Source organism: Perca flavescens, chromosome 8 (assembly GCF_004354835.1).
Source record: "Perca flavescens isolate YP-PL-M2 chromosome 8, PFLA_1.0, whole genome shotgun sequence".
NCBI classification, from domain to species: Eukaryota; Metazoa; Chordata; class Actinopteri; order Perciformes; family Percidae; genus Perca; species Perca flavescens.
The window spans coordinates 29,784,771-29,796,930 of record NC_041338.1 but is presented as its reverse complement, the minus strand read 5'-3'; the positions used below and the strand labels follow the sequence as shown (position 1 = coordinate 29,796,930).

The 12,160-nt window shown below is 39.6% G+C and overlaps 1 protein-coding gene across 5 annotated transcripts in view; it reads left to right on the top strand.

The window, feature by feature from the left end:
* The window catches only part of ppip5k1b (diphosphoinositol pentakisphosphate kinase 1b), a 65,804-nt gene that overhangs the window by 32,188 nt on the left and 21,456 nt on the right, over positions 1 to 12,160 (top strand). For all 5 annotated transcript variants that reach the window (XM_028584193.1, XM_028584192.1, XM_028584191.1 and 2 more), the window contains exons 15-23: positions 477 to 602; positions 4,951 to 5,072; positions 5,816 to 5,998; positions 6,333 to 6,474; positions 6,724 to 6,947; positions 8,216 to 8,343; positions 8,504 to 8,618; positions 11,672 to 11,779; positions 11,901 to 12,017. In XM_028584193.1, coding sequence (XP_028439994.1) covers positions 477 to 602; positions 4,951 to 5,072; positions 5,816 to 5,998; positions 6,333 to 6,474; positions 6,724 to 6,947; positions 8,216 to 8,343; positions 8,504 to 8,618; positions 11,672 to 11,779; positions 11,901 to 12,017 — 1,265 coding nt within the window. The remainder of the gene's footprint in view (positions 1 to 476; positions 603 to 4,950; positions 5,073 to 5,815; positions 5,999 to 6,332; positions 6,475 to 6,723; positions 6,948 to 8,215; positions 8,344 to 8,503; positions 8,619 to 11,671; positions 11,780 to 11,900; positions 12,018 to 12,160) is intronic.

The following is a 12,160-nucleotide window of genomic DNA, read 5'->3' as shown; positions in this document are numbered from 1 at the left end:
ACGCACAAGTAGTGTTTATATTGATGGGTAGCTCTTTTGGACCTGTGAGTGTGTATATTGTGTGGTATGTGAACAGGGTTTGGTGAGCTCACATGTAAACGGGTGATACTCATGTGATTACAGAATAAAGGAGGCCTGCAAATGAAATGCTAGTTAGAGAAATCACTTCTTTTAAAATTTATATTTTAATAAAAGAAGTGACTAATGTGAGTTATTTTCTGGGGAAGTTTAGAGACCGGGACATTTTAAACGATAAAACATTTTAGCAAATAAAAAGTGCTACCGGTAAATTAGGGAAGAGAAGCTGAAATACCCTGTTTATATTTTACATATAGGGGGTGTAGCGCTATTCCCACTGACTGAAATACTACTTTATTATTACCTGAAATTTGGGTCTCTTTATAAAAAAAGGTTCTTCCTCTGCATTTTTGTATAGTTATTACTGATATGAATAACAATACGCTGCTGTTTTTCAGATTCTAAGAAGGACGGCCCATCTCTGCTGCTGGTGTTGAAGTGGGGCGGGGAGCTGACGCCTGCAGGCCGTGTTCAGGCTGAGGAGCTGGGCAGGGCCTTTCGCTGCATGTACCCTGGAGGTCAAGGTATCCACTGGACTCACACTCACATTAGCTAATAGATGTACTTATGAATTATCCTTCTACTTAAGCTCTGGTGTAAATTAAGCTCTTTTATTGTGGAAATGTTTTATTTTTATTTTGTGTCAGAGGAAACATTTCTAGTACAGTTGGGCTGTTGTGGAAGAAATGGCTTAAAAAACATGTTAGAGAAGACATTCTGGTATTTTCTTTTCATTTCAACTATTTATGAAATTCCCATATCCTTTCTGGTTTCCTAAACATATTGGATCTAATTCCAACAACTTCCACAAGGAAGCAAACACATACCTACGCACACATCTATAGGCAAAAACTGACAGACATTAGACATTATCAAATTACTTCATAACACAGTCAAAACTGCAAATGATAATCATACAGCCCTGTCTGTCCTACCAACATGTTCCTTTGCTCATAAAAGTTTTTTTTCTAGCCCTTCTTTTCAGTCACTCAAAGCACTACCATATACAATGTCAACACTGCATAGCTGACATAGAACGAGTTAAAGGTGGAGGTTATTTTAGTCGACAAGCCATTGGGTCTGGGGCTTTTTTTTGTACCATTCATTATTTTCATTATTTGCTTTCGTAGATGTTTAAAGACCTCATATTTGCTCATTTTCAGGTTCATAATTGTATTAAGAGGTTGTACCAGAATAGGTTTACATGGTATAATTTTCAAAAAACACCATATTTTTGTTGTACTGCACATTGCTGCAGCTCCTCTTTTCACCCTGTGTGTTGAGCTTGCCGTTTTAGCTACAGAGTGAGACATCTCATTTCTATTCCGTCTTTGTTGGGAGACGCACATGCACAGTACCTAGGTAAGGACTACTAACCAGTCAGAAGCAGAGTAGGGTGGGCCCCAACGAGCAAGCTAGTGTGATCCAAAATAAACCCATGGCTTCTGCTCAGCAGTACATGTTTGAACCCGAGTCTGATCCTGAAACACAGGCAGAACTATCTGAACTCTTCCTACTTCCGCTCTAACTAGGTTGGTTTGAGGGCGTGCCACACTTGCAGCTAGGCCAGCATTATAACGTGTGTTACAAAGTGATGCAAAATTACGCATGTTTGTCACGGAAGAATAGGGCTGTTTCAAGCAGTTCGTGTTTCTGTGGGGGTTCCTTTGGGGTGGACTTTGGGCTTTTTCCCTTTGTAAACCTATTACATGCACAAAAAAGATATATAACACAATAAAGGAAAAAGCCAAAAAGCATAATATGAGTACTTTAAGACTTGTTGCCTTCACTTAAAATCATAGACAATAATAAAGAAGACTGATGCATTCAAAAAGGTCCGACTCTCAGTTCAAAATATAAATTTCTTTTTACTTTTAGTAAATACGCTGTCACACACATTGTAGAATCATTGCTATGATGTAATTAATTTGATATGATGGATTTTGATGAGACTCTGTTGGATTACTGTACAGACTAAAGCAGGAAGAGGCTGCTAATAGGTTGTAACTACAGCAGATATGCAACAGGTTGAAAAATGGTTGACCAAAATGTGACTGTAGAAAAACATGAACATACTGTAGCATCTGTAATGTCAGGCACATGCCTTTGGTGTGGGAGATCCGGGTTCAATTCCCACTGCAAAACATCAACCAATGTGTCCCTGAGCAAGACACTTAACCACTAGTTGCTCCCGAGGTGTGCGGCCGCTGACATATGTAGCAACTGTAAGTCGCTTTGGATAAAATTGTCCGCTACATGTTATGTAATGTAAATGGGAAAACCAGGTGGGGCCTAAACCCCTTTCAATCATGCAAACATATTGTTAAATACTGTACCTGCTTCTTTAGGCCTTAATTTCTTCTAAATGGAACAAACATTGTTGAAATCACCACAAGACCAACATTAGAATAATTTAGCACTTAAATCAGTGGTTTATTTCAGTGGCCATTAGAGGAACTTTATCAAAATACACTTCTACATGTGAGCTTGGCAGTTCATTCATGACCTTGGAAACAGCAGTTGGCAAAACAATCTTAAATCAAGGTCCCAAAAGTGCTCAGAATAAAGTTTGAACATCTACAGTTCCATGACAACTGAGCAAACTCTGGTCTGCTGATGAAGGCTGCATGTTATGGTTAAAAGCACCACAACAAGCGAGTAAGAACCTAGAGTTAAGATTGTATTGTCAACCACTTCCACATTGGTTTCTACATTGTGGTGCAAAGGTTCCGGTCAAAGTAACGACCGTTATATCGTTGTCTTTATATCAGTATCTGAAGGACATGAACGTGAAATTCTATTTTAATTTTGAGTAATGCTAGCACTAACAATACTGCTAACTATTTTCTTTTACAGTATGTATGTCAAGGTATCATTGGATAATTACATTTAAAAGAGTAACTATACCCAGGCTCAAAATACTACTACATACTGTCCACACCCTCTGTAGTTGAGCACACCTGAAAACACCCAACTGTTATGTCGGGTGTTGTGCATGATACACAAATGCAGTGTGGAGTTACTCTTTAATGCTTAAAAACCCTGACGCTTTAACCAGAGTGAAATACAGTGAGTTGGTAGACAAACCTGCCTGTTACATAAAGGTTTTTCTCTCTCAATCACTTTGCAGAGCTTTGAACTGAGCAACACCTCTATTTCATTCATAGGTTACCCCTTTTCAAGCTTTCCATCTTAATGCTTTTTTGTTTTATAGTGCATGCAAAACAACTCCCAAACTGCACAGAAAAAAACAGAATAGAACTGAAAGTAGATTAAATAATCTGTCCCTTTTGTTGCTTCTTTTTTAATAAAAAGAAGACTATTTTCTCATCCCGGCCACTGTTTTCATACTTCTTTCTCCACCACAAGTTTTATCTATTAACTCTGCTCTTCTCTTCTTACCTTTTGTTGCTCTGTGTAAACTACTAGCCGGTAACCGCCGGTCCCGTGGCTGTGAGTCCCCTGACTTTGGTAAGAAGTTTCCTGGACATCACCGCTCTTCCACACCTTTCTCATTCTGCGCATTTGTCGCTCTGTCCACTAACGTGCTCTGATCTCTCATCTCATCATGATTTTGTTTAATTTCACCTGGCGACTAGTCCTGTTTGTCCCACATTGAGATTGCTGTGGATTGTTTGTATCGTCATTTATGTGTTCTCGAGGTGAACCACTGCAGCAAACGTGTTTTGGTCACACATTCGTACACAGGCAGCTAAAGTGACTGCAGTTTGGTGTTGTAAGCTAACACGGATCATCTCACACTAATCCTACTGCATTTCTTTTTCAAGAGTTCTTGGGATGTTGTTCTTTGGTTGATGAAAGCCAGTCTACTTTAGCCTCAATTAGAGCCTAGAACAGTTGTACATCTTGTCAAATGAGGCATGATAACCCAAGTTAGTAAATGGTATAACATCAGGCTACTATTTGGCTGTACACTAAAGAAAAATGCATGAAGCTTCAGTGTGATTTGATCTGTAGCATTGGTATGCATCCACCTCCTACAGCTACATTAATTTAAGTATATTCAGTAGAGATGTTCCGGTATCGGCTCCGATACCGCCTAAAACGCTGGTATCGGTATCGGGAAGTACTGGAGTTTATGCACCGATCCGATACCACGTAATAAAGCCCTAAAAAAATCTACGTTGAAGTAGTTTTTTTCTTTTTCCGTTATAACTGACTGTCAAACTGGAGAATAAAAGAAAGTTCTGGGGCATTCATTGTTTGTGTTTGTTCATGTTTCACAAAGAGTTTAACCGGAGCCAGACCGACAACAAAGATAGAAATCATATCACATCCATACAGGGATAGTAGTATACAGCTGTTAAAACATAATGAAATATATGACACTCTGGTATCGGATCGGTACTCGGTATCGGCCGATACGCAAGTTAAGGTATCGGAATCGGTATCGGGAAGCAAAAAAGTGGTATCGGACCATCTCTAATATTCAGTATATTAAAAATGCTCACTACTTATAGTCTCTCTTCAAGAAGTAATCTAAAGTATTCTCCAGGGGCTGTCTTCAGTAATTTTTGGGGTTTACTCAACATCTGTTCACTTCACTTTCACTTCATTTTATTCATAGCTTAAACCAAACAAGTTAAGTCTAGTTTAAGTGAAATGAGCCATCTCAAAAGCTTACAAAGCGTTCTGAGGACAATGCATTTGAACTGAAAGTGATGTTGCACCTGCACAGGACTGTGTATCTCCTGTGTGCCTATTTTTAACGGAAATCCTTGGTACTTTTGGGTACAATCAATTAATTTTTTTCTCTTTTCTTTCAACTACCTCTCTGACTCAGCCATTTCTTAATTGAGAACATTATTAGCTAGTTAACTATGATGTCCCACTCTGTGTGCAATCTTCCAGGTGACTATGCTGGGTTTCCAGGCTGTGGCCTCCTGCGCCTCCACAGCACTTACCGCCACGACCTGAAGATCTACGCCTCTGACGAAGGCAGGGTGCAGATGACAGCCGCTGCTTTCGCGAAGGTAACTCTGCCCTTCTACCTGAAAGAATATATCTAAGGGATAACTGATGTAACTTAAACAATTAAATGAGAATTTTTTTACGGTTTCGAGGACAAAATATATCTTTGGATGCTTGAGATCCACTAGAGTCTATGCCAAATATAAGTGATACATTTGTTGAAAAAATAACTACCTCTCCATATTTAGGGGTTATTTAGCAGTTAGGGGATGGGGATAAGTTAGGGGATAAAATGAAACATTAAACACATCTTTGTTTTCTGGTGATTATTTCTGGTAAACTGCTTGTTTTCTCCAAAAATATTTTGTTCACATAAGACAAATAAATGTAGAAAATTGGTACATTGAGAAGCTGGAACAAGCAAATGTTTGGCATTTAATTCTTCAACTATCAAAATAAATACCATTCATTTCATATTGATCAACTAATCGATTAATTCACTAATTGGTTTGAAGACCACATTTTAAGAAGGTACAGAGCCACCATAAGAACATTTAAGGCGTTTAAAAGATTAAAGGCATAAATATACAACAGCAACAAACCAACGGTTTTATATGTATGGTTTAAAGTTACCCTCAGTTTATCTGAGGGGAAAATTAAGAAGAACCCTGATTCAGCTTGACTATAACTTAAACATATCAAGTTTACTCTTTACTCATGTACTGTATGTATTTCTCTCACATGACATATATTAAGTAGAAATGCCACACAATGATTCAGTTCAAGTTCTCTGGTTTCTCTGCAGGGTCTGCTGGCTCTAGAAGGGGAGTTGACTCCGATCCTGGTTCAGATGGTGAAGAGTGCCAACATGAACGGACTGCTGGACAGCGACAGCGACTCTCTGACTGACTGCCAACAGAAGGTGAAGGCAAGGCTGCATGAAATCATGCAGAAGGGCCAGGAGTTTACACAGGATGACTATCAGAAGGTATGTGGCAAACCTGAGATAGGGAAGGGAAAATATAAAAAATGGCTTAATTTGAGAAGGTGCATGGTGCAATGTTTGCCAGAAAGCTTTCACATGTTCAGTTTAAACAGTTGGACTTGCTTCACAAGTCTTCATTCTTGAAACGTATATACTTTTCCACAGAATCTTTGAAATATTGTTATGCAAGTTTCTCCTGTTGCCCAACAATGCAACAAAAGAAAACCTTCCCATGCATGTATTTGCTGCAATTCTTTCAAGTCCTTCCAGACTACACTGATTGATATGATGTTATATAACATGTTATCTCTTTCATTCTGTTCCCATTGTGTCCCAGTTGGCACCAACTGGCAGCCCATCGCTGGTCAACTCAATGAAGGTCATACAGGATCCAGTCAAAACCTGCGATAAGGTGTACGCCCTCATCCAGAGTCTCAATTCACAGATCCGCAAGAGACTGGAAGACCCAAAGTCTGCAGGTAGTGTGAACCTGCCGTACCTGTTTAAAGAAGAAAAAAATATTCAGCTGCATTTGGAGAAAAAAATTATCAAAATGTTTAACTTTGTTAAAGCAGAGATATTTAGTTTAGTCTATAGACTTTTGTCTGCATGAATCAGGCAGAAGCAGAAAATGACTAAATGTGTCTATGTAGTGAAGTATTTATAATCTTCAGAGACAATTACCTTACTTTTTAGACTAAGGTTAGTCATTCTGTGTTTTTCCCCAGACCTTCAGCTTTACCACAGCGAGACGTTGGAGCTGATGCTGCAGCGCTGGTCCAAACTGGAGAGAGACTTTCGCATGAAGAACGGCCGCTACGACATCAGCAAGATCCCGGACATCTATGACTGTATCAAATACGACTCGCAGCACAACGCCTCACTTGGACTGGAGGACACGCTGGAGCTGTTCAGACTGTCCCGCGCCCTGGCTGACATAGTCATACCACAGGTGAAAGGCGTCATTTAGCTTTGTAGCACATTTTAGGTTTTCTCGGGACCTGCCTAGAAGATAGCATGCACACATGTTGCATTACTACCTAATTACATTGTAATATTATACTGTAAGAGTTGTTTTCAAGAGTGGGAAACTTACCGGGGATTTCCACTGGATGCGTAACGGCTGCGGACCGGCTCCACTGCGTGTCTGCTGCGTGCTCCGCCGTCCGTCAATACCCACCAGGTCCAGATTTGTTGCGGAACGGCTGCGGCCGTGACTGACAGCTGTAGTCACAAGGACCCACAAGTTCTCGCTAATTCACGTAGAATAGAACCACAAAACCAACAAATGTTTGTTTCCATCCAGAGGAGTTGAGGGGAAACGACTCTGTGCTGTGTTTTCAAGGTGTAGTGCAGGGAAATATGATCCGCCGTGAGCACGGTGTATTTTATTTTGAAAATTAACCGGATATTTATTTTGTTTCTGTGCTCGACTTCCTGTCCCGCACTATCTGCCGTGTGCTGAATTGCTGCGGAGTTCTCCGTCGTCCGTCAAAAATAGAAGCTCTGCGTATCTGCTGCGGACTGACGGAACTGGGACGGAGTAGGGACGCGGACGTTCCGCAGTCTGTGGAAATACACAGATCGACTTTAATGGAAACCTAAGGACTCCATCGACGATCCGCAGACGTTCCGCAGACGTTCCGCATCCAGTGGAAATTGCCGGTTAAAGAGTTAAATTATGTACTTAAATGATCTGAAGGAGTCGGGGAATGTCAGGAATGTTAACAAATGGGTCACATTAGAAAATTGTGCCAGAAGGCCTTTTGCAGATAATTTCACAAATTTATTGCGCTTGTCAACTTTTTTTCCCTTTTTGAGCATGAACTCAAACTTAGTTGATCCCTGTGGCAAAAATAAAATGTTGCACCAAAAAAGGGTAGTAGTGACTCAGCAGAGAAAATCAAAATACTCTATGAAGTATGGAAATACAGCAGCAACAGTGAAACCCTATATTCATTAAAAGGGAATTAATTCTGGAAGTGCCACAGCATAATTTTATGTCACAGAATACCCATTTTTAGGCCTCCATGCATGAATGCGTCACTAATTATCTCTGTTCAGCCTGTGATGTTCAGCGAGTTTTACTGCATTCTGCCCCAAAATATTTTATGATAAGACTTCATCTCCTCATGGCCATTAATACTGTAAGTAGATAAAAAAGAACTGGATGAAAGTGTTCAAAGGGCTTTTTTTTCTCTTTTATAACATCCATATCAGGAGTACGGCATCACCAAAGACGAGAAACTGGATATCGCTCAGGCTTACTGTGTTCCTTTGATGAAAAAAATCCAGCTGGACCTGCAGAGGACCCATGAGGACGAGGCTGTTAACAAGCTGCACCCTCTGTGAGAATGCAAGCCGCCACTGAAGCGCACACAAACATTTGACTTGTATATAGGCAAAACACAAATATATAAAGTCTGTGTTTGTGTACAGTATGTTTGAGGTCACTGGTGCTGTGTTGACTGATAAGCTTTGTGTCATTTCTTGTCCCCTGGTGTTCAGGTATTCTCGTGGCGTAATGTCTCCTGGCCGTCATGTCCGCACACGGCTCTACTTCACCAGTGAGAGCCACGTCCACTCCCTGCTCAGCGTCTTCCGATATGGAGGACTGCTGGATGTATGTCTGATTTTAACATCTCTGACCATTTTGTTTTAGTAGTGATATTATGTCATCTTTCTGTGTCTGCTGATAATAATTTGCCAGAATAAGAAAAAAATTCAACATCAGAAAAGTTCTTTACTTCCTAAACGTCCTTGCGGTCTTTACTAGTCTGGCTCACTGGATGTACAGTGCTGAAATAAAGCCTGATAGATGTCCCTCCGCTATCTATTTTGCATGGGCACCGTTGCTGCATCTGGGGCTTAGCGCCGCCCAAGACGGCTGTGATTGGTTTAAAGAAAAACAAACCTAGACGGAGCATTTTTCCCCTATCCCAGAATAGACCATAAGCGGTGTAGCCAGACCAGACTCCAGAGCTGTGGAGATATGTCTGGCAATGCAAGACTAAGTCTTCACTAAAGACCAGGGGCCACTCAGGACACATTTTTATCAATTATTTCTATCAAGGAGTTCCTTAAAGCTTTAGCGCGTAACTTTTTGATAATGAACGTCCGTTACATTCAAGCCATTGTCAAATGAGTTGCTACAAAGCTAATTAAGACTATCAGCTCCACACAACTCTCTCTGTATTTCTCAGTATGGCTATGTTCAGAAGATTGTGGCGTCCAGTGACTTTCCTACACAGAAGGTTGAGTGAAGATAATTACCTCTTCTGAAGAATACATCCTGTTTTTTTAATCCTCCGTGTCCTTCTTGGCTATTTGCTACTTTGTGGAGGAGGGGTGGGGAGGTGGGCAACAGTGTTGTTGTCATTACTTAGAATTCCTCATGGGAGAGACAGAAACTACACACTATAGCTTTAAAAGATTCATGTGTGATTACCATAGACAGTAAAATAAATTGACCAACAGATCCTGTTGCTCTGGAGAGACACCAGTGGAGGATATTAGAAGCACTTTTCAGGTGATGGCTGAGCGTTACTGCGCAGCTGCAAACTGAGCTTGCTGATGTAGATGTGACGTGAGCAACCTGTCTGAAAGTTGTAAGTCTTCTGGTAGCTGTGCCAAGAGAAATCTCAATCATTATGAATCTTGCAGAGACTGAGAGCGTAGGTATGTGTAAGGAGATAACATAGGCACAGGCTAATTATTGCTAACCAAAAAGCTAATTAACATTAGTAATCAAACTAAACAGCTAATGTAAGTTGAAACTGCGATAGTAAGTCGTGTGGTTGTGACACAATCGTTAGCCAATTTTACAAAAACGTCTGCTACAGAGCCATAATGTGAGATACACATGAGTAATGGAGCCTTTTATACATTGTTGTGTTTCTTTAGAAATAAACAATGGACAAATGGAGTCTTTAAACGCTTCAGATGTAAAGTTTTTCGCTGTCAAAGTGGCGCCAAAATGAATGGCAGTCGATAGGATGCTCAAAATGACTCCATAGGAGCTACACTTTGTGGAGGCAGGCTTACCCCTTTGGTGATTACTGGTACTGGTACAACTTACTGTAGATGAACATATGAATTTTAGTGGTGTTAAGGTTAAAAATGGTGTTAAGGTTCTTGCTGATTCAGCACGTAGAGCTTTGGGAGGAATTATTGGTAAAAGCAGGAATCTGAAAGACATAAGTTTTCAAACGTATTCTAAATTGTTTCAAGCCTGTGTGTGCCCTATACTTGATTATATTGTGGGTGCTAGAGGACTTAAGAATATATCTAATTGTGAATTAGTGCAAAATAGTGCTATAAGATATTTTCTGGGTGTGCATAAGTATACCCCTACATTGGCAATAGTGGGAGACATGGGATGGGAATCATGTGAGGCTCGCAGGAAGATATGTATGGCCCAGTTATGGAATCGTCTATTAGATATGGACACAAATAGGTTGACAAGGAAAATATTTCTCTGGGATATACATATTCTTGGTCTTTGGTCTAACGACATATGCAAATTGTTTTGTAATTATGGTTTTGGGGATTTGTTTCTTAATAATGAAAAGCTGAATATTGGTTTGTTTAAAGAATCTGTGTTTGCTAAAGACAAAAAGCAGTGGGCTGATGATATATGGGCTAAGCCAAAATTGCATATTTTTGTAATGATAAAACCAGAATATGGCACTGAGAATTATGTTGTATATAATTTGTCAAAAAGGCAAAGATCCTTATGCGCTTAAGTGAGATCTGGTGTTTTACCTTTGACTATTGAAACAGGACAATATGTTAATGTAGAAGAGGAAAAACGTATTTGTCCTATGTGCTGTTTGAATGATGTAGAAAATGAGTTCCATTTTGTTTTCTATTGTCCTTTTTATCGTGAGCAGCGTGATTTTTTTGTTTTGTAGGATAAAAGCAGAGATTGATTTGGTAAATATGAATGATGCTCAAAGATTGAGATGGCGGTTCACATATGAAACATATAAATTGGCTAATTATTTAGATAAAGCCTGGGAGAAGAGGAAAAAAGCTCTTTATCGAGGGTAGATGAGAACTAGTTGTTTGTGTGTGGTATGTGTGTACGTGTATATACATGTATGTATGTATGTGTATGTCTATATATTTGTATTCATGTATTTGTTCGAAGGATTTGTATATGCAACGGGAAGATGTTTGTTGAATAAGTGAATTTGTGGTGTCTTGTAATCCCATGTGGGATGGGCCAAGATGTTTGGCATGATACAGAAATAAAATATAACTAACTAACTACTCTACAGCAGTGAGCTGGGCAATTGTTACGCATAATTGTATATTGAATTTTAATTTGTGAAAGTTTTGTCTTGCATAATGTATACACACATTTGCTATAGCAAATGATATATTTGATATAGCTACATTGGTGACTGTCCCATCAATAAAAGTATTTGTATTGACTAGTCCTATAGATTAATATCTTCTGTTGCACATCATTATTACGGTTATGGGCATTATTAGATCATTGTTTGTGAACACAGGTCTCGCTATATCTTAAACACAACACCTTTTGTTTCGTGGTCATGTGATGATTTAATTTTCCATATTATCTGGTGTATAATTAGATTTAGGTGTTTGTGTATTTATTATGTATGAGATGTTTGCGTGTGTTTACGTATGTTTTTGTTTGAGTATCAGGATGAGAAGGACCAGCAGTGGAAACAGGCCATGGACTACCTGAGTGCTGTAAATGAACTCAACTACATGACACAGATAGTCATTATGCTGTATGAAGACAACAATAAGGTCAGCCTGCAGAGAGCTGCATAACTGTGCAGCACACATGTCTTGCTCTTTTATATTCTTTCAGCCTTACCGCTGCAGTTTTATGCATTTCTTTTTGTCTTTTTATCTGTGTCGTGAGCAGGAGCCCTCCTCAGAGGAGCGTTTCCATGTCGAGCTTCACTTCAGTCCAGGAGTCAAAGGGTGTGAAGATGAGGAGAATGTACCTCTTGGCTTCGGCTTCCGCCCAGCCTCCTCAGAGGTGTGTAAACTTGTCACTTAGTTCAAGTCTGTAAACTTGTTTCTTTCAAAAAAGAGCAAATCCCATATAGAATGTACACCAAACTTCCTTCAATTGATATTTTTGATAAGGGTTATGCACCATTAACAATTGTTTTCACATCA